A 27,751-nucleotide genomic window follows, 5' to 3' on the forward strand; every position below is an offset into this window, starting at 1 on the left:
CACGCATCAACATACACGCGGTGTATTGCCACAGTATCCATCCGTCTCTCTGTGCCTTCTTCTTCCTCTATGGCCGCCTTTGCCCTTCTTGACCCCACCCTTCTCCACTGTGCCCATGCCTGATCTACTATGATGACTAAAAATATATATATTTGAGGGGCGGGCGGGGGACTTCGCTATTGCGGATTTCAACACCCGACCTACTCTCACGCGCATACATCTCCTGACGAGTATTTCTCTATCTGTGTGTGCGTGGGCGTGTCGGGGCACTACTTGCATAAAAATAACGAAAAAAACAAGCGAAAAAAAGGGCTTCGTGCATCTCCCATCATTTTCAGACGTCACCCCTGCATTTTATTATTTCGCCGACGATGTTGCTCTTCTTGCATCCGTTTCCCTCCACTGCTTTTCTTTTGTTGCACATGCTCCGCTGCGGCTCCACCGTACAACGAACGTGAGATATCGTCTCACCAACACACACACACACACACATATCTATAAATATATATATATATCATTAGCGCTCAGACGAAAAAAAGGGAGAAACGGAAAAGGAAAAGGAAGAAGAGCCCTCGCAAGCGCATCCTTCACACCAAAGAAAGCAAAGAAAAAATCAACAAACGCACCGGAAACATTCCCGCCTGCATTCTCCGTTCGCCCGCTCTCTCCCCCTCCTCTCCCTCCTGCTGTCCTTTGCTTTCCGTCCTTGTTATGTATATATATTTATGTATATTCATATATATATATTGACTCGAAATCATCAGGAAGCACACACGTGCGGAAGCATTTCAATACTTGCTGCTTCCGAGTTGTGACGCACCGCGCGCGTATCAACGCTCCCAGCAGTGGAAAACGGAGGAGGCGAAGTGGTTGCTCGCATCGCTAAACACAGACGCACATACACAAAGTGGGCTGCGTGAGTATGCCAGGTGGGGTGATACCGTGCTTGATGACGTCCTCGAGGTTCAGGATGGGCGGAGGTGCAGCGCCGTCGTCTTTAATCTCCTTTCTCGCACTACTGCCACTGCTGATGGTACTCATCCTGGGCGTCACGGCACAGACGGCACTTGGCAAGGGCATCCACGCTGCTGTGGAGGCTTCGTGGAACGAGACATCGCTCTATCAGGAGGGCTGCGAGTGGGCAGCGCGCTCTTTCGGCGATGAGGCCTTCTACAGTTGTCTCAATGCCCTCTGGCCGCCGTCTCCGTCACAGGACCACAGAGGCAGTAGCGCGGACTCTGAGGGGGCGCGCGAGGCGGCTAGCGCTCGCTTCCGCACGCAGCAGCTGCAGTACACGAGACTTCTCGAGGTTCTCTTTCGCCTGCCTGAGACGCGAGGCGCCGACAGGGCCTTCTTTGAAGCAGAGATGGCGGCTCGCGTCTACTCGCCGGCGGTGGAGGCGCACTACGCCCTTGCTGATAAGGCTCTGCGCGAGACAACGACGCCGCCATCCTTGTCGGAGAGGGATGACAGCGACGAAGGCGAGGGTGGGAGCAACAGCAGGTCGGCCTGTGCCGACTCCTTCGCCGTAGTTTACACCCGCACTGCCCCAGATGCCCCACTACAGGCGCTTCGTGTCAAAACGCCTTCAGGTCTGAAGAGCGCAGTTGGTGGTGCGGGGGAGCCACACAGAAATGCGCTGGTGTCCATTGACGAGGTTGCTTTCGCGAGCTTTGATCACCGTCACCCGGCGTCATCGCTGGCTACTGTTCGAGAGGTGCCGGCTGTGGTGGTTCTGTATGGACTGCCTGGCTCCGCTGCCGCACACGCGCTGCACCGCGTTGCTGTGGAGCTTTCGACTCCTTCCGACGCCGCCAGTGCCACCGCCGCTGGTGTTCCGGCCTATTTCTGGCGCCATCTACCAGTGTCGGTGTCACGTCTCTGCGCCGCTGCTGGTGCTCCTGAGCGGTCATATGCAGCAGCGATGACGAGTCTGTGGGACAGGCCTTTGGCTGTGCAGGGCTATGGCGTTACCGTAGACATTAAAAACATGGAGTACAAGGTGCTGGATGAGAAAGCGGCAGCGCAGCAACAAACCCAGGAGCAGAACTCGATGACACCGGATACGGGATCGTCGCATGATAGCACTGATGCTCCGGCTTCGGCGATTCGGGTACCGGAGACGCAGATGGACCGCATCGTTGGCGGCTTTCACGTTGATCGGCTGAAGGAGCGCTACCCAGGCTCGGCTGCCTCCATCGACGAGTTCGCCATCCTCCTTGACGAGGAGATGGGCAGCGACGACGTGAAGGTGAACTTTGATGCGTGGGAGCTGCAGAAAATAGGCCTTGCGGCGACGCAGTATATCAGCCAAGTGGAGAACCACAACCGGCGCTTGCACGTGCTAATGGACATGGTGAAGCGGTTCCCGACGTACGCCGCCGCCCTCTCCCGCATCGCTGCGGTACCCAGCCGACTGGTGGAGGTGCAGAAGACTTTGTTCATTCTCCGCCAGCGCACGAGACCAGGTCAGTCAGCGTTCTTCGTGGACGGCTGGCGAGTGGCGGAGAAGGAGCTCACCCTCTTTGGAGTCCTGGAAGCCTTGCATGAGGAAGAGCGGCTCGTTCGGGGCATCAAAACGGTGCTGACCACGCACGCAGTCGCCGCTGCTGACGCTAATTCTGTCGGAGAAGACACGGTACGCGAGGCGCGCACGGTGCCACTAGCACCCGCCGTGGTCGAGAAGGTTGCCGACTACGTGAAGCGGAAGAGTCGCCGCGCCATTGTCAGCTTCGAGGACAGCGCCGATACGGAGTCTGCGTACGCGATTCCTTCGGAGCACATCATCTGGATCAACAATGTCGAGACAAACCGGCGGTTCAAGAGGCTGCCACCGGTACTTTCCCTCCTCTTAGCCCGTGGCAACGTCAAAACGCCGCTTCCGCGGCGCAACTTGCTGAATTTTGTGTTTTTGTTGAATCCGGTCTCCAGGTCGAGTCTGCAGATGATATCCCTCCTGTTCCGCCTCCATCAGGGGGACCTCGTCGCTCGCTACGGACTTGCACTGGCGGACCAGACATGGTCGCCTGTGTTTGAGGCAGAGGTGCAGGGTGGTGTTGGCGGCTTCAAGGGCGAGTCTGCCGGGTCGAAGGCCGCGCTTCAGGTATTCGCTCTCGTGTATCACCTTGCTGCTAAGGGCAAGGAGGATTATGTGCTGCTCTTTCTGATGGAGCTGTTCGAAGAAGCCACGCAGGCCAGGGCGGACACAATTCCTGACGCGGTGATCTCTCGTGTTTGCACGAGGACTGCACAGGCGCAGCTAAACTCCGATGTCGGTGAACTGATAAGCAATGCGGATTTTCTGAGCCACTACCACGAGACACAAGCGTCGCTGCGCCGCTTCCGTGTTCCCGAGTACCCGGCCATCTTCCTCAACGGTGTCCTGCTGGGAAACAACATAGCCGTCATTTCAACCGCGTTCCAAAGGGAGATGGCGTTGCTGCGGGGGTGGGTAGAAAGAAGGGCCCTGAGAGACGAGATGAAGGACATTTACAGCGCCATTCTCAAGCAGCGAGGCGCTGCGGACCACCTGCAACCCGCAGTCGTGCGTGCCCCGGTGACCATGCGTTGGTCGGACACACCAACCACGGTCGCCTACATTGAGAGTCTGCCATACGTGTATAGTGCTTCGTACGCTCAAGAAGTCCCGGCACTCACGCAACTTGCGACGCTGCCGTGCGAATTTACGACTGCGATGCTGCAGCAGCTGCGAACGGTCATGACAGCGCTGGAAGAGTGCGGCGGTGCCGCGATGGCGCAGGGAACGATCCATGAAGTGTGCGGCACTCTGCGGCTCTCGCTGGTTTCGTGTCCAGCCGCCACTTCTCTCTTTCATCGCCACGTTGCAGCGCTTCAGCAGCGGCTGGCTCGCAGCAGCATGCGGAAGGCAGCGCGGTACACTACACTTCGACGGTACGTGTCCCACATCGCGGAAGCCGTGGCGTCGGCGAATGTGGGCGTGAACGCTGTTCTGGACACAGAGACGGTGGCTGCAGCGCTGGCGGCGGCACCACTCCCTGCCGACCTGCAGGAGTTGGTCGGTGTCTCACGCCGTACCGATACAAATGCATCGCCGCAGTGGGCCCGCGCAGAGGTGCAGTTTTGGTCTGCTCTCGCCGACGCGTATCACGGAAGCGGCGGCAACGTCGCCCTGGTCACCAACGGTCGCATCGTTGCCATGGATGCCAGCTTTAGCGCTGCAGACGTTCTCTCGGCAGCTCGGCTCGTGGCGCCCATCACAAAGGCGGTCCAGAAGGCGGTGATGAATGTGAGATTTGCCGAGATGAGCACCGCCGACGGCGGCTACGCTGCAGATGAGTTGGACAACAACTTTTTCGCTAGCAAAGCTGCCTGCCTGAGCAGCCTGTTCGGAGACGAGTTCGCGCGGCACATGGTGAAGCAGAGCTCCTCCATGTCTGCTCTGATGCGGGAGGAGGGCGTCCTGGGCTCTGAAAAGGACTGGAAGCCGCTGCAGGCAGTGCTGTTCACGGTGAGCAACTTCGCCAAGGAAGCTGGGGAAGAAGCAGACGCAACGAGTGGGGCGGTGACACAGCCGCTGCACCATGTGACTGCCGTAGTGGATCCTTCGTCGCGTGATGCTCAAGTGATCGTTTCGCTCGCTCACTACCTCGTCCAGTCCCCGCTGCACATTCACCTTACTGTTCTGCTGAATCCCTCACTGGATGTCAAGTTCCCGATTCGAAACTTCTACCAGTACGTCGCGACCCCCGCGTTGGCGTTCGAGGAAACCACCGGCCGCGTCGTCGCGCCGCATGCCACCTTCTCGCAGATGCCGTCGTCGACGCTGCTCACGCTCGGCGTCGACGAACCGCCGTCGTGGACCGTCTTCTCGCAGGATGCCGAGGTGGATCTGGACAATATCATGCTGTCGAGGCTGCCTCGCAACACTCTCTTTGTGACGGCGGCCTACAGCATTCACTCAGTGCTGATAACGGGTGGCACCACCGATGTGCAGACGGGTGTCGCCCCTGACGGGCTTCCACTTTCCTTGCTCCATTCGTCTCGCGCACGCGGCGCTGCAGAGGTGGCCTCGGCAGCGCGCACCACCGACACACAAGTGATGGCGAACCAAGGCGGATACTACCAGCTGCAGGCAAACCCGGGACTCTGGTACCTGTCCATCAAGGAAGGCCCGGTGGCGGCGGCCTACTGCATCAAGGCCATCGACGGCCACGCCGTGCGCGACTGCGCGGAGGGGGCGAGCGGGTCGTCGCTGACGAACTGGACACAGGGCCAGCGCATCCCGCTCGTGATCGACTCCTTCCGCGGCCGTTTTCTGTCGCTACAAGTGGGCCACACGCCTACATCGGAGGTGACAACCGATTTGCACACGATCCTGCAGCAAATGGCGTCCGATGTGCGGCTCGAGTGGCCTCCCTCGTATTCGGCGCGTACCGCAAACCCTACGCTGCCAGCGAAACCGACGCTCAACATCTTCTCCGTTGCCTCCGGTCACCTGTACGAGCGCTTTCTACGAATGATGATGTATAGCGTTCACAAAACGTCGAGTGATCAGCACGGCATCAACACGACGCGCATCAAGTTCTGGGTGATTGAGAACTTTCTCTCCCCGCAGTTCAAGCGGTACATCCCCCTCCTCGCGGAGCGGCTGGGGTTCGAAGTAGGCTTTGTGACGTACCGCTGGCCGTGGTGGCTGCCACGGCAAACAGAGAAGCAGCGCAAGATCTGGGCCTACAAGATTCTCTTCCTGGACGTGCTGTTCCCTCTCGACGTGGACCGGATCATCTTCGTCGACGCTGACCAGACTGCTCAGGCGGACCTGCATGAGTTGTACAACATGAACATTGACGGCAAGCCAATCGCCATGACCCCGTTCTGCCACAAGTTCAAAAACAAGGCGACCACGTCGTTCCGATTCTGGGAACAGGGATTCTGGAAGGACCACCTGCGCGGCAAGCCCTACCACATCAGCGCTATCTTCCTCGTCGACCTGCGCCGCTTTCGCGCGATGTTTGCTGGCGACCAGTACCGCAGCACCTACGCCAGCTTGGAAGGGGATCCGAACAGCCTGCAGAACCTCGATCAGGACCTGCCCAACTACCTGCAGTCCTCAGTTCCCATCTTCTCCTTGCCAGAAGAGTGGCTCTGGTGCGAGACGTGGTGCAGCGAGAAAAGCAAATCGAAAGCCAAGACGATCGACCTCTGCAACAACCCGCGAACGAAGATGCCAAAGCTGGAGAACGCCAAGATGGTCATTCCCGGCTGGGAGGAACTGGACAACAAGCTTCAGAGCTTGTCGGATAGTGTGCTTGCCAGCTTGTGAGTGCCGAGGCGATGGCGTGGAGCCGGATCGTCTCTGAACGCCAATGCGTTCATCTTTTACATTGCAGGAGTTTTTTCTTCTTGTCCGTGTGTGTGTGTGTTTTCAAGGCGGCAGCGTCATGTTGTGCAGGCCCCGCATGCGGGTTTGTCAACTCATATGCCTCTCCTTTTTTCCTTCGCCTTCTGTGAGCCCATTCGTGTGCTCCCCTCTATTCATGGGCACCGCCACTGTGCTCGCAGCACGATGGCACTGCCATTGATGCCGCACGCTCATGCACACACGCAAGAAGTGCGAATGCTTGTAAGCGTCCAAGCTCAGCGCCTGCTGGATCCGGTCATGCAACACGTGGTACACATACACACAACTTTTTCTTTTTTCTCGTTGTGTGGAAGCAACATCTGGCGGCCCATGCGCTCGACCGTGTGTATGGGTTACACAGCACCTTTCCCCTCCCTCTCCTTTCAAGGAGAGCGAGAAGGTTTTTTGTGCTTCCTGACGACGGGCGGGGAGGTGGACACACCTCTCGCTGCGTGGCATCGCAGGGTCCAGTGCACCCTTTCCCCCACTCTCTGTGTGGGAAGCCCAAGCAGCCCACCCCCTATCCCTGCCGACGCCGAGCCACTTCGGGTGGTGAAAAACTCCATGTACCTTCGACATGGTGGCGGCCAGGTTCTGGACGCTGCTGCGTCGGTGTGGCCAGCGACAGTGAATATATTGTGTGCCATCCCGGTGATGCGCGGAGTGTCCGCGTGACTCGAACGTATCCCACACGGCCCTCGCACTGCTCCCTGGTGTGTGGCGCCTGAGTGCCACCGCGAGGGATGCGCCAGATGGGAACCTGCCTATCTGGTGCAGGGGCCGTGCTCCGATGACTGAGTCGGCGCATTGCTGTAAGCCGTGTGTGCCCACGGCTGCGCGGCACCACGCGGATGGGGGCCTGTGGCAGGCCAGGGGTGGTGGGTGGTGTGGCGTGCAACTCATGGTGTATGGCAGAAAGGGTGGACACATTCAAGAGATACTCTGCTGATGTGGTCTCTCGAGTGCCTCCGAAGCCTCCACAACTTTCTTCCTCGTTCTCCTCCGTATCTTCCTTTCTGTGTGTGTGTGCGTTATACACTCGCGGTGATCAATCTTGGATCGCGGAACTTGATGCGGACACAATTACACGGCGACCCACCCAAACGGGTACACCTTTACACAAACGTATGCGTGCGCCCGGACACCTTGGTTGCTTGTCCCCCCCTCCCGAGAGGTCCTTTGGCTGTGCGATACCTTCCTCATTGTCAGACACAGGCACACACACAAGATACACAGGCACGTATGCGTTGTCCTTCTTTTTTTTCTAGTGTTGATCCCTTGAATTCTTTCCACTCTGGCTCTTGCTGTGATAGCCTTCGAGCACTCGCAAACGCCTTTTCTCGCGCCATTACACGGTGAGTGCGTGCGTGTGTGGTTCGGCGCTGGATCAGCTGTGTGCTGCCTGGTGGGGTGAGTGGCGGGGGGTGTTAACGGCCTGCCGTACGCGCACGGGACCCCTGGTATTCACGATTTATTCATTGGGGGAAGGAACGTTTTACTCCAGTGCTCCTCCCCTCCTTCATCTCTCTTTTTTTCCCGTTGCTAGTCATCCGCGCCGACTTGTGACTGGCGGCTGCTGCAGGTGATTCTCATCTGGCTGCGCCCAATTCCGCTGCCCTCTCCTCCATCCGTGTGAAGTTGCAGCGACTTCTGAAACTCTGCACCATGCAGGCCACCGCCCCCGCAACCCCCCCGGCTGCCGGCGCCCGTGCAATGCCGCTGACGCTGCACGTGGCGCCGCGCGTGGATCGGGCGACCATATACCAGAACAAGTCGCTGCAACGCCGGTGCGCGCCGCTGTCGTTCAGCACACCAGTGAACGAGGTGCAGGTGATGGTGCCGATGCCAAAGAAATGCGACGGGCAGTGCGGGTTTGATCGCGACTCGGTGCAAGTCGAGTTCGGTGCCTCGTTTGACGGCAAAGTCATCCTCGCCGGCGTGCTGGTGGATGAGGTGGAACGCCACTGCCTGCGCAGCGATGGGACGGTGGCAGTGGAGGCGACGCGGGTTGCGGATGTGGCGAGCGCCAGCGACTCAGACGCGGACGGCGAAGGGGCAGGTGACGCGTCATCGGCGAACGCGCGTCGAAAGTTGGAGTCGCAGCTCCGTGCGGTGGACCAGAAGCTTCAACTTAACGAGATCGCGCAAGCCGAGGCCGCCGCTGTGCGCGATTACACTGTGGATCTTGTAACAAGTGCGGTGGAGCCGTGCAAGGCCGCGCCGCTGATGTGCACCGCCACGTTGCATGACCCGGAAATGTGGGGCGCGCACCTCGACGCGTTGGAGAACGCAACGAGAGAACACTCAAAGGCAAGGCGGGAGCTGCTGCGCGCCAAGGAGGCGCTCGAGGGTGAGAGGTTGGAGCTTGAGATGAAGCTGTGCTTAGCCAACGGCGGGCAAAGCCCTCGGAGTGGTCACAGCGATGAAGCGGGGACGGCGATGGACGTGGTGGTGCTGACGCTCAAGGTTCTGAAGCCCGTTCCAGCCGGGCCTGAGGCGGTGGTGTACGTGTCGTACATGGTTCCGAGCGGCCGGTGGAAAGCCGTGTACGAGGCGCACCTGAACACGGTGACGAACGAAGTGGTGCTGTACTACAACGCCGAAGTCGTTCTGAACGACGGTGATGACTTGAAAGATGTGTCACTGACGCTATCCTCTGCGGTCCCGCGACGGAATGCTGCGCTGCCGCCAACCATGACCATCTGGCGCTGCGGTGTCGTCCCGCCGTCGCCGCCGACGCCGCAGTTCATGATGAACTCAAACACCCTCATGGCCGACTGCGCGGACGATGGGCCCTGCTTTGCCTCGGCGAAGAGGGCACTTGTCGGTTCTGCAGCGCCGACGATAAAGCGTGCCATGGCGCTGGTGGAGCAGGCCGGTACCGGGGCCATCATGAACTTTGCCATACCTAACCCGCAAACCGTGATGGCGAACGGCAAGACGACGCGTCTTCCCTTGGCCGAGCTCCGGATGCCTGCGGCGATCAGCTACGTGAGCGTGCCCGAAAAGTCGCTGGCCGCCTTCACACACGCCAAGATCAAGAACTCGAGCGACTTCTTGTTACTGCCCGGCGAGGTAGCCGTGTTCCTGGATGGGAACTACGTGTTGCGGTCGCGGATCGACGAGCAGTGCGCATCAGGGAGTAAGTTGGACATGTACTTTGGCGCCGACCCAAGCGTGGAGGTGAAGCGGGTGCTGCTGCGTCAAGCCAACAAGGTGCAGAGCTCGTACTTGAAGGGAAAGAAGAGTAAGGTGAAGACGTATGCGTACAGGATTACGATTCGCAACAAGAAGCGTGCCACCGACTCCGTAGACGGCACCGTGCGCATCAAGCTTGTGGAGCACATGCCGATCAGCAGTGAGGAGCAACTGCAGGTGCGGCTCATTTCGCCAGTAAAGCCACACGAAGACGTCTTCATCTACGATGATGAGGAGGACAGGGTGGAACAGGAGCGGCGCAAGTCACGGCTGCTTGACAACGAAGGTATCGTGGAGATTGAGCGCAGGGTACGTGCTGGCGAGAGCGTTGAGCTAGTTTTCGCGTTTGAGGTGGAGGCGCCAAGCAACGCCACCATATACGGGCTGTAAGCCACGGCTTCTCTAGCAGTTTAGTGCTCACGTGCCTGTAAACACATGCGCGGGGGCCTGATATACGGAGGAGAAAGACGGGCTGTGGAAGTCAAGACAGACCGCCGCGGCGATGAAGATCCTTCTGGCCTCTGCCATGCCGCTTGTCGACATAGTGAGATGATTTTATGCGGTGGAATTCGCTCGAACTCCTCGCAGTAGCTAGGGAGAACATGGCGCGCACACACGCACATTCATGCATGTGCAGGGGATTCAGCCACGTCTCCGGCGCCGTGCCCTTTCTTTTGCTTACTCTTCAGGCGTTGATACCGATCAATGCACACCCCATCTTTCAACCGACCTGAGGCGGGTACTGACGTGTGTTTCGCTCGTCCTGCCCACTTGTTGCGTAGAAACGTTTCTCTTGCTGCGACACGTATGAGTCGCAGCGGTGTGTCGGCAGGAGCTCCGCTCGCTTTGTCATTTTTTTTTCTTTCGTTCCTCCCATCTGTTGTGTCTCTTGCCTCTCGTGTGTGTGCATGTGTGCACGGAAGCCTGCTGTAGGGGGCGGGGGTGGGGAGACGCTTCATGCCCCGCCCCCCGCCCGTACCGGCATCCCTATTCCCCCCACCCCCACCCCCAAGCACACACATCACCTTGTGGGGAGAATGAATAGCCCCCCACGTGTGCATGTGCGTCCCTCTCGTCGTTTTCTCTTTTCCCTTCGCCTTCTCCCTCATCCGTCCCTTTTAGTCCAGCGCAGTTCTTTGACTTTTCCCTTTGCTGGGCGACCGTGTCGTGTGCACATCACCCCTTACCGTGCACAAGCAACCATACGAACAGAAGAAAAAGGAGAGAGCAGAGGTTTTTTTTTTTGCAGGGGAAGGGGGAGTAGTGGACAAGAAGATGCGCGCCACCGACACACACACACACACACACACACACTAGCACGTACACATGAAGCTACCTGCAGACATAGAAGAGGGATGCCAAGGAGCTCGTGACTCGTGTGTGCGTGTGTGTCTGTCCCTGTGTACGCCTGTGGGATCGCTTGATCGCACCTGTCTTGGCTCTCCTTCACCGATCCTCGCTCTCTCTCTCACACGCACGCACCAACCCATGTCGCCCTCATCCCACCGTTGCCCGAGACTCCCTGCGACGAATCACCTTTCCTTCTGTTTGTTGTGCTTCCGTTTCTTGACATCCCTTTGTGCTTTTTTTTCCATCCTGCTCCTCATCTGTGCTCTCGTATATATATATATATATATGCATGTGTGTGTATGTCTCGGTGGGTCACCAAGGAGGAGAGGGGGAGCTCCCACTTCAACGCTGTCACCTTCACTCTGCCTATTGTGGCAGTATGTTTGTTCGCCTCTCTCTTCATTTTCAGTTGTCTTCAGGTGGGGATTGCCTTTCAGCACTCCCTGGTGACCGTAGAACACACCTCTTGCTGTGTGGCATCGCAGGGTCCAGTGCACCCTTTCCCCCACTCTCTGTGTGGGAAGCCCAAGCAGCCCACCCCCTATCCCTGCCGACGCCGAGCCACTTCGGGTGGTGAAAAACTCCATGTACCTTCGACATGGTGGCGGCCAGGTTCTGGACGCTGCTGCGTCGGTGTGGCCAGCGACAGTGAATATATTGTGTGCCATCCCGGTGATGCGCGGAGTGTCCGCGTGACTCGAACGTATCCCACACGGCCCTCGCACTGCCCCCTGGTGTGTGGCGCCTGAGTGCCACCGCGAGGGATGCGCCAGATGGGAACCTGCCTAGCTGGTGGAGCGGCTGTGCGGCGACCTGCTCAGCGGCGGTGGTGGGTGGTGTGACGTGCAACTCATGGTGTATGGCAGAGAGGGTGGAAGCATCGACGGAAGAGACGCACGTTGTATTCGGACATCTTGGGCGACGCGTGCATTCGCGCGGCGTGTGCTTGTGTGTTTTAAAATGAGTGTGATGGAGGATGTTGTCGTGGCATCTCCTGCAAATGTGGTTGCTGAAAAAAAGGCGCCATCATCGTGGCGGCGCGCACAGTGCAAAATGCAAAGACCTCGTCACATGTGACACAGAGGCAGCCATTTCTGTCCTCTACTTCTTCTTGATAACGTCGAGCATGGTGCGCATGGAAGCCAGAGAAGCGAACGGAAGAGCGGGGGGAGGGCACGTCTACGGACACAAAGCAGCGGGAAAATGGAGGACTCGGAAAATTCAACAACTCCCCGCTCTTCGGCTACCGGCGTGTTGTTCACGAAAAGTACATATATATACTCAAGCTTTTGCTCACTACCGCTTGTGGTCCAGCGAGAGAGCGTTAACGTGCATTTGGCATCCCTGCTGGACACACCTGCCGGCCGGGGCGATGACATGTAGAGCTGGCCAACCCAACTGCACAGCTCCTTCCCCTTCCCTTCACTCGTCCCTTCCTCAACCAACCTTCACTGCTTCTCTGCCCTTTGTTTTTTTTTCCGAACGCGCACGCCGGTGCTGGCTTGCACACGCACGGTGTAGCCGCCCTCCTCCTCCTCTCACACTACGCGCCACGAATCAAGTGTTTAGTGCCTCAGCAGCACTTGAGGTGCTCCTCAAGGCTCTTTTCTCGGTGCATATGTGTGTGCGTCTGCCTCTGCCTCCCTCTCTCTCTGTGTGTGTGTGTGCGCGCTTGTGTGTTGGCGTTTTGTGTTGTGCGTCAGCATGAGTCGGTCGAAACTCAGCACGTGACTCTTCTCTCCCTGTTTTCTTTGTTGTTGTTGTTTGCCGTCTCCTAAGTAGCCTCGAGTAAAACACAACGCCTGCCCATAGGAGCAAGCACGCGCTACCAAACACTTTGGCGGGCCTCTCCAGATCCCGGCTTCGCTCCCGTCTTCTCTCGTTCTTCAAGTGCACCCTTGTACGAAGGCACACTGTCGGAGAGACGGCGTGAGAGAGAGGGAGGCCAAGCTCCGTGAGTTGGAGGGACTGCGGAACGGAGTACTTGCGCCTGTGTCTGCGCCTGCTTCTGAACACACAACACGACCTGCCCATCCACCAGGAGGAGACTCTACCGCTGTAGCTGTCTTCGTTTTGCGTCGTGATATTTGGAGCCCTACCCCTCCCCCATCTCCCCAACGTGCAGATGCCGCTGCTGTCGGAATGGACGGAGGAGAAGAACGCATGCGTGGACTGGGCGAACCCGGAAGAGGTCTTGTGCAATGGCTTCACGTTCCTTCAGTTGTTGGCCGCTCATCCACGACTGCGCCAGCACTATGAGGCGGCGGACAAGCAGTCGGAGCGTTACGCCGTGAAAGACACTTTTCTTTTCGGGTCTGGCGAGGAGAAAGTGGCGTGGCTGACGCGGTGGCATGCACAGCACCTGCTCTCCCTCCGCTCGGAACGGTGGTGTCGCTTCTGTGGTGAAAGCGGCCACACACGTCTGCACTGCTCGCAGCGTCTGCGTTCCGCGTCAGCCGCTGCGCCCGAGGACCCAGCGACCCTTACTGCCACTAAGGGCGCAGGCCCGGCAGGGTCGCCTGCCGCGTCGTCAAGGGATGCACCGCCGTCGTCGGTGCTGAAGAAATACCTGGAACACCTGCAGCGTGTGGAGCTGCGCCGCATCCTTGAAGAAAAGCAGAAGCCGCGGGCGGAGCCTACAGCGGTGCACCGAAGCGGTGCGGTTGCCGCTCGTGCTTCCGCAACTGCCGCGACGAACCTCTTCGCTGCAGACGAGCGCCGTCGCGGGGCGGTGTGCCGTCTCGACGAGGCGAACAACATCGGCTTCGTAGCCGTGGCTGGCATGGGCGAGCTGAAGTTCTTTGTTGACCGTGTCGACGTCGGCGTCAAGGCGGTCGCCGTTGGTGACAACGTCACCTTCAAGCTGGACTCCAGCCGTGACTACCCCATCGCCGTCGACGTGCGCCACGAGCGACCGGTAATTACGCTGGAGGATGTCCGAAAGTTTCTTCACCGCTGCCGTGCCGCCCGCCACCCCATTAAGGTTATGGCTACCCTTCTCATGCACACACACGAGTGGTTTGTACTGCTACGCTGGCTGCACGTGCTGCGCGAGCAGGACGTATCGCTATACGTCGAGGCGGTGCACGCGCTGGTCGAGCTAACCACCTTTGTCGGTAACCGCGAACCGATTCACGTGCCGGTTCTCAGTGCCTTCTTGGCGCTACTGTGCACTGCACCGCCGAACACGCCAGCAGCAGCCGCGGCGACTGCACCAGGGGGCGGCGCTACAACCTTCACTCCTGCTACAGCTACGGCGCCGACTGCAACTCCCGCGGCTCCGCCACTACGGCTGCCTCGTTTCTACCCCGACATGGTACGGGATGCGCTAGAACTGCACACCACCACGGATAAGCTCAGTGCATCTGCGGCTGCTGCGACGGCAGCCGAGGCCCGGTTGGCTGAGGACAGATGGGTGGAAGTGGCGCAGTTCGTGATTCTGGTGCGCTGCTACAACCCGCTTTCTAACACAAGCAGCACTTCGAAAGACAGCACTGGCGAGGCTGCCGTGACTGACTTGGAAACCAGCGCCGACCCTGAAGCGGCGGTGGTGCGGCAGCTCCAAGCCTTCTTTGCCGAGCGGCTGACGCGAGCGAGCGGAGCAGCCGTACGCCGCCTGCAGGTTGTCCAGGTGCGTCTTGCACAGCAGACTCGGCCACCGGCAGCGTGTCGAACTCTGGATACCACCACCGGCGCTGCTGTTCCCAGCAGCGGCTCGTCCGGGGTTGCCCTCATCCCCACAGCGGAAGAGTTCTCGGTCCCCCCGCCGAGCCCGGCTTCCGTCTTTGCGGCTGCGAACCTGCCTGTCAGCGGGGCCGCCACGTACACGGACAGGGATGCGTTCATTCGCGACCAGTGCAGGCTTCTGAGGGCCGACACCTTTGAGGCTGTTAGTCGGGTGCTGCCGGCGGTGTGCTACACTCTGCCGTCGTATGAGCCGAGCCAGGAGACGATATCCGATGTGCAGCACGCTCGCGTGTACTCACGGGTGCGGTGCCTCGGCAAGGTGATGACCAGCGATCGGGACTACAGCCACCCCGAGAGCTACCTATTGGAGGTGCACCCACACAGCCCCAAGGCGAACCTGCGAGCGCAACTGCACGAGGGCACGACCGTGTGCATCTCCACAGCTCTCGATCCGACCACCATGCGGAGCAATGAGCTTTTCTGGGGTGTTGTGTCCTCTTGCGACGCCGCCCTCATGGACGTCGGGGTCATCGCCGTCTCCCCGTGCGAAGGCAGCTCATCCTTCGAGCTCATGCGCGCCGCCCTCGACCGCAACGCTGCCGCTGATCGCCTTGATCGCTCCTTCCTCCTGGAAACCCCCATCTTCATGGCCGGCTACGAGAGCATAATGCGTGCGCTCGAGGCCTTCTGCGGCCCGCTGGCGATGCCGCTTCCACTGGTGCACCAACTAGTCAGTCCAGAGGCGGCGGCTTCCATGACGGCTGCCGCCGCATTGGACATTATGGCGACCCACTCCGCAGGCGCCGCGGCGTTGGGCGACGACGGGGATCAGCTAGTTGAGTACATCCCGCCCCACTGTGCGGTGACGTTCCAGGAGCTCACGGAGGAGATCCGCAGCCAGTTCGCTCTTGACGAGGGGCAAAAGGCGGTCATGCGCCAGCTTCCGCTCTCGAAGATGATCCTCGTGCAGGGCCCACCAGGAACCGGCAAGTCCTTCATTGGCTGCCGTGTGGTGGAGGCATACGTGCGGTACAAGCAGCTCGTTGCATCAGGCGACATTCTGCAGAAGGTCAGCATCGACATGCTCCGCTCGACCCGGCTGGAGGACCTGCTGCCGCAAGTCGGCCCCATGGTTGTCATCACGTACAAGAATCACGCACTCGATGAGTTCCTGCTGGACTTGCTCGACTGCGGGCTGTGGGAGATGAACCGCCCCCGTGTCGGGCAGCAGCTCACCGCCGGCATGTCAGCTGTTGCGGCAGGGATCTCACTCTCGTCCAGCGCCAGCACGTTCCCGGGCGGCAAGCGGGTGGTGCGCATCGGTGGTCGCTCGCGTGAGGCCCGCCTCGACGGCTACAACCTCGGCGCCCTCCTGCACGGCAGCATGGATCGCGTCGCCATCAACACCCTCAAGGAGCGTCTCTTCGTGCTGAACCAGCGGCTCGAGCGGCTGGCAAAGGAGATTCACTACCTGGAGAACGGCCGGGTACCGCGGGTGTACTTTGAGCGGTGGCTGACGGAAGAGCAGCGCCGGCACATCACCTTCGACGATCGAGAGTCGTGGCTGGCAGGGGAGAGGTACATTGGTACCCTTGACGAGGCGGAGGATGTAGTATCGCCCGCGCACTACCAGTCCCTGCTGCAGACGCGCATGGCAGAGCTGCTCGGCGCACGGCGAACTCAGGTGTCGTCGCCTGACGCGGATGCGACTGCGAAGGAGGGGCCGGCGACAGGCGCCGCAGAGGCGGAGGCGGGAGAGGAAGAAGGCGTGTCATTGAGTGTCTTTCAGGAGATGCGACGCGAGGAGGAGAGGCGCGAGTTTAACAACCAGCTGCACCAGACCTATCTCTCCGCTGAAGCGCTGCTTCTTGCCAGCCAACCACCGTCGCGGCCGACTGGGGTGCCAGAGGAGCTCCTCTCCCTCTGGAGCTTGACACCACGGCTGCGGCACGAGTACTACGCGTACCTCATTGCCAGCACCATCGCCGCCAAGGCGCGCGACTGCCTGACGATCATGGAGACGATGAAGAACGTCATTCGGGTGCGTCGGCATGCCATGGACGAGCTGAAGCTATCCCTTTTACAAGGCGCGGATGTGGTGGGGCTGACGACGACGGGGTGCGCTATGAATCAGAACCTACTGCGCTCGCTGCGCCCAAGTGTGCTGGTGGTGGAGGAGGCCGCCGAGGTACTAGAGTCTCAGCTGTTGGCCTGCATGACAGACTCGCTGAAGCAGATCATTCTCATCGGCGATCACTACCAGCTCCAGCCCAAGGTGGAAACCTTCCAATATGAGAAGATAAACCGCCTGAACCTGTCCTTGTTTGAGCGACTGGCGCAAAAAATGCAGCCGATTCGACTGACGGAGCAACGCCGCATGCACCCGGACATCTCTCGGCTTATTCGCCCCTTCTACTCGCCGCAGCCTCTCATCGATCACGTGTCAGTGCTGACGCGGCCGTTTCCGTCGGCGTCGGGAGTGGCCGGGACGGATCGGGTGCCGGGACTTGCCACGCGCGTGTTTTTCTGGCGCCACCGCCACCCCGAGGAGGAGGCGCCCGGTAGCCGCAGCAAGGTGAACACGCGTGAGATTTGTATGGTGCAGCAGGCCGTCGCCCACCTTGTCTCGCAAGGTGTGCTGCAAAAGTCGATTACCGTGGTGACGCCGTATCTCGGGCAACGCCGCATGCTGCGCGGTGTGCTGCGGCTGCGCTCCTTGGCGGACGTCCGCGTCAGCACCGTCGATCTCTATCAGGGTGACGAGAACGACGTCATCATCCTTTCTCTGGTGCGAACCGAGAAGCTGACGGACTTTATTCGGACACGCAACCGCTTGATTGTCTCGTGCTCTCGTGCCCGCTTCGCCATGGTGATGATCGGCAACGACGAGCTGCTGCGCCAGTGTGATCACTGGGAGCAGGTGCTAGACCAGCTACAGGCTGAGCAGTGCATCGGTGAGAGCCTTCCCATAACGTACCGTGGCCAGCCGTCAAAGGTGGAGCATATGACCGTGGCGGGGTCCGTCTCGGCGGCGACGCTGGAGGCGGAATTGACGGCACAGCAGCAGCAGCAGCAACACAAGACGCATCAGCGCCGTCCACCGGCCGCAGTAGACACCGCCGACGGCGCTGAAGGTGTTGTGCCCGACGAGGCAGGTGGTGGCGCTAACATCAACGACAACGGCGTTGCTGAAGATGGGGCCGACGGCGACGCCGAACCTGATAGTAGCGCGGAGGAAGATGCTTAAGCAGGCTGGACAACGGTGACGGAGTCGAGGGCAGAGGAAACAAAGCAACTACGGTGCAGTAAAGCAGTCTCGCGGCTCTGTAAGGAATATGCGTGTCAACAAGTGTGCCAGCCAGCACATATCCGGTCGCTAACTGTACGAGCAACCTTCTGTACAAGAGGACCCGCAGCTGACACGAGAGGGCGGGGAGGCTGTGTCTGCTTGTAGGGGCGGTAAAGATCACGCTGACGTATCACAGACCTCTCTGGAAGTGATGCGACTGGGCACACATGCGCACAAGGAGAACCCACACAGGAAAAAATGAAAACTGAGCAAAGAGGGTTAGCGCGGCGGGGAAGGGGGGCAAAGGCGGTGAGAAGCATGAAACAACTGGCAGACGAGAAGCCGTCCTGTGCCTGTATCTCTGCCCGTGATTCATGTCCTCTGGAACCCGGCTAGCCTGGCGCTGAAGCCGCGCCCTCGCGTCGTCCCTCACTTGCCCTTCTAGCTTGCGGTATTATTTTCGCTGTTAGCTCCCTAGCCGCCTGCTTATGACTTGTTCACGGATGTACACTCGCCCCTCTTCTTGCTTTCCTCTCCGTATCTCGGCTGCTGTTCTTGTACGGCAGGAGCTCAACGCGTCGCACGCGATTCCGTGCCCCCCCCCCCCACCCAAGCCTCACCCAATCCCCTTCATGACAATCCGTCTTCACAGGACGACCATCACTATTTCGCTAATACGCTGGCTTATTGTACCACCACAATTAGTTAATTCGACAGGAAGCACATACTGAGGCAACATATTCGCCTTCCCTCCCTCCTCCAGCGCAACCCCATTCACACCCTCTATCCCCCACCTCATCTCACGTTCTGTGTGTGTGTGTGTATCATTACGGATTCTTATTGCCACCGTGTATAGGTTGTCCCCTCTCCGCCTCTGCCTTTTACCACTCACCCTCACCACCACCCCAACAACCCCCAGGACAGTCCAATCGGCATCTCTCCGGCTACAGTATCGTTGGTGTGTGCGTGTGTGCTTGAGCTCCTTCAGGCTCCTGGCTTGGTGACGCCTTGGTATCTCTGCCGTTTCCTCTTGTATGCTTGCGTTGGCCTTCCCTTTGCACCCACGCCTGCACGTCCCCTCGCTCCTGTTCGCAGTAGGCGTCGCCTAGGTTGTTAGCACCTCTTACACAGATGTCGTGGCATCTGCCGCGGTAGGTGATCGTGTGCTCCACTGCTCAATCGACGACGGAAAAGAAAAAGTGCGGTGGCGGGAGCTGTCGTAGTCTCGGGGCGTGCCGTGACGAGGAACCGCACCCTCTCCGCCTCATAGTTTTCACCCTCTACCCCCCCCCTCCGCAATCAAACGTGGAGAGGTGTGCAGGTGTCCTCCCAGCACACCTGACACACACACACACACATACATACGGACACACACGCATCTCCCTCTCCTGCTCCCTCCTCCCATCCTACTGCGTTGACCCTCTCTTGTTCGCTTGCTTTCTTTTGCCTTTTTCCAGTCCCCGGCTTCTTTCACTTCACGAGGCAGCTGACAGTTGTTGCTGCCGGGTGTTTTTGCTCAGGAGGACGTTGCCAGGATCGGTGCATGTGTGTTTTGTGTTGCCTAGGCAACGCCTCCAGGCCTTCCCTTTCCCTTAGGCGAGTGCACATACTGCCACGTCTGTGTGGACTCTTTTCTCATTTTTCCTTTGGTGTATTGACTCCACTGCATCCCTCTCCCCTCTGCCATCACGTAGCGCGACATCTTCAGATACTCGGCCGCGTTGAGTCATTGTGTTTAGGGGGGTGTTTACATATTTCGTGGCGTGTCGACACTACGGCTTTACTCTGCCGTGCTCAGTTCAACGATTTTTTTTTTCGTTTGGAGCGCGTCACCCTTCTTGGCACCGTGCCACTTTCCCTAGTTTTTTGTGTGCCTAGTATCTCAGAGGACTACACCCTTCCCCTTCCTCCCTCGCCCGCCATCACCCTAATACAGAACGTGCATTCCGTGCGCACCTGTGTACCCTGATGTGGTACTTGCATGACATCCTTTGCAGGGTGTTGTGGGCGTGGGAGTTTTTCCTGTTTTTCCTCCGCGGCGTCCTCATCGCCATTGCGGACCACTACATCATGTACATCCGCACCGGACGGGTGTGGCTGGGCAAACGGAACCGGGCTCCGTCACTGATGCGCGGTGACTTGGTCATGCAGCTGGCCACCTCATCACCATGCCACAGCACCGCCAACGAGAAGACGATCTTTCTTCAGCTGAACCGCTCCTTCATTGACCGCCGGCTGTGGGCCGGCCTCAACGAGGTGGGCGCTGGCCCGTCTGCGATCGTGACTGGCGTGTCGTACGGCGGCATCGGCTTTTACACAGCGCTCAACTTGCTCCTCAGCGGCGTGAACGTGCGTGGAGTGGCGCGCAACGGGCGACAGGCTGAGCGAGCACGCTACCTCCTCACGAGCGCTGTCGACCGTCAAGTGATGCTGCATAAGGAGTGGAATGGGCGAGTGGGGCGTATGTTCGTTCACGCGTGCGATATGAGTGACACGGCGGCTGTCTACAACTTCAGCAATGCCGTCGCGGCAGACCCAGCCCTGCGCATCATTATCTGCAACGCCGGGCCTATGTGCAGCCCGCCGCGGCTGTCGCAGCAGCACCTCGAGGAGCAGTTCGCCACGCATCATGTTGGGCACAGTTTGCTGATACTCCGACTGCTACAGAGCCGCTTGCAGTGCTCTCGCTCGCAGTCGACGGCCGTGGCGCTGCCGCCCCCGTGGCGGATTGTCGTGCTGACATCTGCGGCAGCGGCGACGGCCAACCCAACGGCGGTGTCCACCTTCCACGAATGGGGCAGCCAGGAGGAGCTGGAGCACTATTTCAGCCGCTTCGACGGGTATGGCAACGCGAAGATGTCGGAACTGCTTTTTGCCTTCTCGCTGGCTCGCTTTGTTGAACGGCACCGAATCTTGGCGGCGACCTGCACTGTGAACGTGTTGCACCCCGGACCGATTCGCAGCCGTATCATACCAAACAGCCAACTCCCGCTGCAATGGCTGCTCGACGGTGAGGCGGCAGCACTGCTGCGCATGACGCCGGTGATTGCCTCCATGTACGTGGTCGACCTCGCCCTCTCGCGTCGCCACGAGCACTCCAACGGCCACTTTTTTCGAATGGGTCAGGATCAGACAATTTATTACCGCGACATGGTGAACGACGCGCGCCAGCGTTCCGGCTTCAAGAACTCCACGTTGTTCCCTGGCATACCGGGCCCGGCTGTGTCGTTATCGCATGCGAAGCAGCAGTGGATGTGGACCGAAACGGTGGACTACTTCGCGACGAAAGAGTTGATCGACGCCCGCCTCTTCTCCCTTTCGTGAGTGTGCTCTGGAGCTGTCGCGCAGGGCCTTGCCTTCTTTCTTTTCGCATGCGAGTGAGGGTAGGCGCCCTCGTAGGTTGCGCCGGCAGCTCTTGCAGCTGACTTTTTTTTGGCGTCTCCGGTACGGATTCTATGACAAGGCTTCTCGCCTCCCACCTGTCCACGGAAGCGCTGGCGTGCCTGAACGAGTATCGCCGGCGAGGAAGAGCGACAGGGGGAGAGGAGAAGGGTGGGACGTAGGACAGTTTTTCCGTGTATGAGCCACGTTGGGAGACTGCAGGACGAAAACACGGAAAAGTTGGATGGCCCCACGCCTTGCCCGAGACTCTCAGTCTGTAATCCTTTTCTTGTTATTGATATCTTCGCTCGTTCTCTCCCTCTTCACAGATGCTCATTGACCCACGAATTACGCACACACACGAGCTCGGTCCCCCATCCCGCTCACAGTGTAGATGTCATGTCTTTTATCCAGAACGCACATCTGCCATGCACAGTCCGCACGTGCAGACGCGGGGTGCCGTGGCCATGCTATGATGGATAACTCGAGTGTATTGGCGTGCCTCTGCGCTCGAAAGGACGTCGCCGCCCCACCACCGTCCTTCTCATTTCTGGAGGCACCTAATGCTCTTTTTCCCCCTTTTGTTGCTTGTCTTGTGTGTGTGTGTGTTGTTTTGCCATCATCCGGACCTTAGCTGTCCACCTTCCCTCACGCCTCCTCCTCCTCTGCTATGCTCGTCGCTTTTCTCTCTGCACAGGCGCACACCGAAGCACTGAGACACGCGGCACTGGAGCTGAGACTGTTGGTGTCGCTCCCGGTCTCTTCCTCTTTACTTCTTTGGTCTCTGTCAAGATGACTCTACCGCCAGCATTGACCACAACAGAGGCGACAGCGGGAAGGGTGCTTGGCGCGGTGTATGCCCCACCGTTGAAAGCGCTGAATAGAAAGATGACCGCGCACCGCTCCTCGCTGCTTCCGTGCCTCTCGGTCGCGACTGCGTCCTCTCTGCGTCCTGCGCGGGTGAAGTCTATCACTGCTGCTGCTGCTGCTGCTGCCACCGCACCCACCATGGTGACTGCGGTGGCGTCAGTGTCTCGGCTAGCAGACGCTGCTACCACACACCCGCTTCTCAGCCAACTGCTCCGCGCCTCTGTGCCTGCTGCATCCGTAGAGCTGCCACAGCAACCGGAAGAAGTGACTGTAGCGGAAGCGGTGGAGGCGCTAGGAGGATCGGACGTCGTAGAGGAGCTCCTTTCTCAGCTCAACGGTGTGGCGCACTCAGCCGATGCAAACGATGACGGCGCTTTCGCGAACGCCATCGAGACATGTGTTCAGCAAACTCTTGGTGCCTCTGAAGTGTCCGTTGACGCCATTGAAGGGCACGAGATCGCCGTCACGGGCGAGGAGGGAGGGGAGAGTGGCACGCGAGCGAGTCCGCTCGTGAACGTGACGATTCCGCTTACCGTCTCGGACTTCCATGCTGCGACCTTTACCTCGTTAGCCGCCCACCAGCGTCGCAGTCGGCTAAGCAACCCAACCGCTGCCTCTGCTCCAAGACGCAACTATTCCTCGTGTCTGGTGCTTCGCGTCCAGCGCTGTAGAGGCGTCCTTGCGCTGCGGATTGTGAACGTCCGCTATGAAGGCACCAGCGGCACGTCACACAGCACCCTCCGCGGTGTTGCGTCCGACACCGAAGACCAAAAGAAAAAGCGCAGAGTCAGAGAGAAGAACCAGAGGCAGAGGTGCACTGCTCCTCGTCAACACCGGCAACCCGCCTCTCGCAAAGAGCGAGGATCAACGACCGGAGTCGATGTCGTCGCATCATGCGCTCCACCTGCGCCAAGCGACGCTGAAGACATCGTAGCAGGCACTGTTGTCGGCGAGGTCGAGTCTTTCTCGATCGGTTCGGCCGACACGCGGCCTTGGTCGTCTGCGGTCGCTCTTGTGGACGGGAGAAGCCTTAGAGCGAGTGCCGCATCCCCTACGCACAGCCAGCGAACGCCGAAGGGCGCGGGAAGCCTGCGGCAAGGCAGCCGCACGACGGCGGCGGTTCATCACGCAGCCACCAAGAGCCGCGCCGATGCCGTCTTATTTGACCCGTGCTGTCCCGAGACGACGACACCGTTCAACGCGCAGCACCGCCCCGTCACCTACAATGCCACCATCGCCTTTCAAGCGCCGCTGTGATATAGGAGGAATGGATCAGCGATATAGTCATGCGCGGGCGACGGGCAACGGAGAGGGGGTCATCTGACCACTACCCTCTCCCTCCTCCCCGTCTGCTCTTCCTCCCAAGGCGGCTCTTGAGCACGTCCGTGGAAACGGCTCGAAAAGAAAAAGAGTCACCTTCCTATACACCCCGTATGCACGCCGCATGCGGTGCAACATCAATGGAACGCGGCGCCGCAGCAACAACTCCTTGTCTGTCTGTCTGTCTGTGGGGGGGGGGGCGTGCGTCCTTTCTCCTCCAATTGAACACGGCTCTTGAGACCTCTTTTTTTCCTCTCTTTCTTCGCCACCCCTCTCTCACGGGGCACCCCCACTTCACAGGCGTACAGGCGTGCGCTTGCGACGAACAGCCGAGCAGGTCTCTCATTGTGAGAGAGGGAGAGTCGGTGAACGAGATACTGGAATGTACATGAAAAACATGAACAAACGCCTTGATCCGGAAGGCGGAACAGACGGAGCAAGAGGGAGGGATGTGTGTGTGTGGGGGGGGGAAGGCCCAATGCAATCGTCGCCTTCTCGTCTGCTCTTTACAACAGCTCCCATTTTCGAGCCTCGACGAAGGCAGAGTATTCGTGTATACTGTGCTATGTCTCTCTCTCTCACATACACAAAACATGGATCAATGGCAGGGAGTCGGTGTCTGTCATTTTCTCTTCTGTGTCTCTCAATCCTGCTACTGCGTCTGATCCAACGCCCCCCCCCTCCCACTTTCCGCCACGTGGACGTTTCTTGGGCTTTATTATTGTGCATCCACCTCCTTCACCCCAACCCTCTCCTCATCCTCCCTCCCTCCTGCCACTGTTTCCCTGACAGCATGCAAGTGCATTCCAACGGGTGCACCCGACAACCACCACAGAAAAGGAAAGCGAAGTGTAATGCAGACGCCCATGGCCAATGTGGACGTGCTCCAGCTGCTCCAGCTCGCCTACCACGGTAGCAAAGATGAGCGGTCGCGAGCGACGACGGAGCTGGAGGCGGCAATGCAGTCTCCAGAGACGGGGCCCACCTGCCTCCTCACACTGCTGCGCGCCGGTGTTGAGCCTTCGTTGCCCGCGGAGCAGACTCTTTCCGCGCTTCTGTTTGCTAAGAACGCCATGCTCCACCTCATCGGAGACGACGTCGTGACAAACACGCCCGGTTTTTTGGAAGAGATGGAGTCGCTGCTGTTCGCTGGCATGCTCCGCGTGTCGGAGAGGCACCGCCGCGTTCTGCGTGCATGCATCATGAACGTGACGAGCGGATTCGAGTGGAACTACCTCGAAGAGCTAATGCCTCTGATTGACCGTGACCTGAACGCCGTCAGCGTTGATGAGTCCTTGGGTGCGCTGGAGCTACTTTACACGTACGCAAAGCGCTTCAAGACACCAGGCCTCGATCCTACGCCGCTGAAGCTGCAGGTCTGTGCAGTACTGGTGCGCAAGCTGCCCGAGTACGTTGGGTACAATGACATCCGTGTCTACCGTTTGGTCTTCAAACTGAGCGAGTGCATTGTGGAGAGTGGGCTGCAGCTTACAAGCTCAAAAGAGATGAGCGGGGACGCGCTGGATGGACTCTTTCAGCTCATGCTAGCCTTTCCTCAGCAGCACTACGAGGCCGCGCTGGCGGCAGGCGGCACGGCGTACGGAGAGTACGTCAAGTGCCTCAAACGCATTGCCATGGTCTCGTACTCCATCATCAACGACGCGACGCGACGCAAAAAGCCGGCGCCGGTGGCGAAGCGTTTCTTGCAGGTCCACAGCACCCCCTTCTTCTCCACGTGGCGGCAGTGGCTGCAACTGTGTGTGTCGTCGACGGACCGGCGCACGCATCAGAAGTCGGAGATGTTTGCGCTGCGCTACGTGAAGCTGTGCACTTTAGATGAGACTCTCTACATGCAGCACCTGCGTCCACACGCGATGGAGCTGCTCGAGCAGCTGCTTTTCCCGTATATGTGCTTCAATGAAGTGGACGAGGAGGTCTTCGCCGATGAAGGCGACCTGGCCGACTACGTCAAGTATATGGTGGAGGAGAGCTTAGGCAACGCTGAGTTGTCGACGCGCCAGGCTGCCTCCAACACGATTTTGGCGCTTCTGGGTAGCAAGAAGAAGTTCCACGACCCTGCGCCGCTGCTGCAGGCGCTGCTCGGCATTCTCACGGCCGGCTTCGAGTCCGCGGACCTCACGACGGCGGCCGGCAGCGCGCGCCTGTTTGGCTTTCTGCACCTCCTCTCCATCCTGCGAAAGTTTCTAAAGGAGGTGCCCGCGATTTGGGAGGGGCAAATGGCGCAGGTGCTCGTGCGCTACGTCGCCCCGTTCCTGCAGCCGTCGACTCCGTGTGTCAGCATTCGCTGTAAGGCCATCGTCGTTTGTCAACGCTACAGCAAGGTGCCCATGCCATCGGAGGCAGACTTCGCCTCCTTTATTCAGATGATGTGTGGCCTCATTCAGGACGCCGACATGCGAGTGCGGCTGGCCGGCATTGATGCCATGTGCACGTTGCTGGAGATGAAGCGCGCACGGCAGTACCTGAAGCCGATCGTCGTCCCGCTCGTTGAGGAATGTCTTGCGTTTCTCAGCAAGGTGCAGACCACCTTTGTGCCGCTGGTGATCCTGCATCTGACCACACACTTTGCGCCGGAGATGACCCCGGTAATGGGGAAGCTGGCCCACACCCTCGTTCAACATTTTTTGTCGACCATGCATGACATGGAGCTGCAGGAGACAGACGGGAGCGTCGGCCTGGGCGACGACGAGGTGGGTGTGAGCGTGTACGAGCAGGCCGCGTTCAGCGCGGATGCGCTGCTGGACGCGGTCTTGACCGTTGTCACGAGCTGCGGAGAAAACGACGCGGCGTTCACGAGCGTGCGCGTTGACGCTCTGCGTCTTGTGAAGCATGTGCTGCAGCAGCCTGAAAACTTCGACATGATGGAGAAGGCACTGTCGATCTTGCTGCACGTTCTCTACTTCTCCAAGCCGATCCCACCGGAGTGCTGGGAGCTGTTGCCTCTCATCTACGCACTGGTGGACTCCGGCATCGGCGTCGACTTCTTTAACTCGATTGAGGAGGTGCTGGACAACTTCGTCTCGGGTGCCCCAGTCGAGTTTCTCGGCGACACAGCTTTGATGACCGCCACCTACAAGACGTGCGAGAAGATGCTGATTGGGGGCGCGGTGTGCGTAGCGGAGTGCCAGATGGCACCGGCACAGCTCATCGAAGCCATGCTTCACACGGCCAAGGCAAACACGGAGCACCCGGGGCTGTTCGACCCGTACCTTTCGCAGTTTGTGGGACTGCTCCTGCAGTCCTTGCTACACCCCGACATTCAGGGCGGCGATGTGCGCGTGCGCATCTGGATCATCGCGGCGCTGCTGGACTGCTTCTACTACGACGCAGCAGCCACCTTTAACGTCATTGTGCAGGTCAACGCCTACCCCAGCTTCTTCGATGGCCTCCTGTTCCTCTTCCGAGGCTGCATCAATGATGGCGCCTGTTCCTCCGCAGCTGGGGCCAGCAGTGCCGGCCGTCGCAAAAAGAAGGTGAAGAAGGACGACGCAGGGGAGGTAGTCGAGAACCTGTCGCTGCTGACACGAAAGGTGACCATCCTTGGCCTGTCCTCGCTGCTCGCATACGCCACCGACCCGCATCTCGCCACGCCACCGCCGCCGCAGCAGCGGGCAGACTTTGCTCTTCGTTATCTGGATCCTCTGACGCGCCTAGTCCAGTACTGCATTTTTACCAACGAAGCAACGTACGCACCCCGATGTGCGACGTCGGAGGCAAATCTGGAGAAGATCAAGCTTGGCGTCGAGGATGATATCGAGGACTGTGAGATCAGCGACGAGGCAGTACTGGGCTTGGACGGTGGCGATGACACTGTGGAGGCCTGCGAGGACTCGTTGGAGGACATGGACGACGATCTGGCAGTAGCGCAGGCGGGTCTCGAGCTGGACGAGGGTGACGACTATGAGAGCCCCATTGACGACATCAATGAGGTGGAGTTTTTTCTCAACTGGGTGCGCATGCTGCCACAGCTCAGCCCAGTCGCTCAAGCCGCAGCGCATGCCGTGCTCCGCCCGGAAAGCGATTACTTGCGTGCCTCCCACACCGCTGGACGCTATCGGCAGCTGTGCAAGGAGCTGGAGGCAGCCATGAAGGAAGACTTCCAGAAACGTGCGGAGCTGACCGCATAGTCCTTGGAGGGGGAAGCGCGGCGACGGGGGTGGCACCGGCAGGGTGACGGCGAATCCGCTAACAACGAATAATAAGGGATAAGAGTAGGTGAGAGGACGTGAACGCATCCGCGTGCTGCCCGCTAC

General features: G+C 59.4%; 6 protein-coding genes across 6 annotated transcripts; all 6 read left to right on the forward strand.

Annotated features, from left to right (window-relative positions):
* Positions 1-1,030: 1,030 nt before the first annotated feature.
* Positions 1,031-6,304, forward strand: LMXM_08_29_2110 (conserved hypothetical protein; the record flags this gene model as incomplete). The annotated part of the gene is made up of 1 exon (XM_003872297.1): positions 1,031-6,304. The coding sequence occupies one exon, from the start codon at positions 1,031-1,033 to the stop codon at positions 6,302-6,304; it is 5,274 nt and encodes a 1,757-aa protein (XP_003872346.1).
* A 1,743-nt stretch (positions 6,305-8,047) lies between these two features.
* LMXM_08_29_2100 (conserved hypothetical protein) lies at positions 8,048-9,970 on the forward strand (the record flags this gene model as incomplete). Its single annotated transcript, XM_003872298.1, has 1 exon — positions 8,048-9,970. The coding sequence occupies one exon, from the start codon at positions 8,048-8,050 to the stop codon at positions 9,968-9,970; it is 1,923 nt and encodes a 640-aa protein (XP_003872347.1).
* A 3,085-nt stretch (positions 9,971-13,055) lies between these two features.
* LMXM_08_29_2090 (conserved hypothetical protein) lies at positions 13,056-17,864 on the forward strand (the record flags this gene model as incomplete). The annotated part of the gene is made up of 1 exon (XM_003872299.1): positions 13,056-17,864. One exon carries the CDS (start codon positions 13,056-13,058, stop codon positions 17,862-17,864), a length of 4,809 nt encoding a protein of 1,602 aa, XP_003872348.1.
* A 2,010-nt stretch (positions 17,865-19,874) lies between these two features.
* Positions 19,875-21,230, forward strand: LMXM_08_29_2080 (conserved hypothetical protein; the record flags this gene model as incomplete). Its single annotated transcript, XM_003872300.1, has 1 exon — positions 19,875-21,230. One exon carries the CDS (start codon positions 19,875-19,877, stop codon positions 21,228-21,230), a length of 1,356 nt encoding a protein of 451 aa, XP_003872349.1.
* Positions 21,231-22,079: 849 nt separating this feature from the next.
* On the forward strand, positions 22,080-23,414 carry LMXM_08_29_2070 (hypothetical protein, unknown function; the record flags this gene model as incomplete). Its single annotated transcript, XM_003872301.1, has 1 exon — positions 22,080-23,414. The coding sequence occupies one exon, from the start codon at positions 22,080-22,082 to the stop codon at positions 23,412-23,414; it is 1,335 nt and encodes a 444-aa protein (XP_003872350.1).
* A 929-nt stretch (positions 23,415-24,343) lies between these two features.
* On the forward strand, positions 24,344-27,625 carry LMXM_08_29_2060 (conserved hypothetical protein; the record flags this gene model as incomplete). Its single annotated transcript, XM_003872302.1, has 1 exon — positions 24,344-27,625. One exon carries the CDS (start codon positions 24,344-24,346, stop codon positions 27,623-27,625), a length of 3,282 nt encoding a protein of 1,093 aa, XP_003872351.1.
* Between the last annotated feature and the right edge of the window lie 126 nt (positions 27,626-27,751).

This window comes from Leishmania mexicana, chromosome 8 (assembly GCF_000234665.1).
Source record: "Leishmania mexicana MHOM/GT/2001/U1103 complete genome, chromosome 8".
Taxonomy (NCBI): Eukaryota; Euglenozoa; class Kinetoplastea; order Trypanosomatida; family Trypanosomatidae; genus Leishmania; species Leishmania mexicana.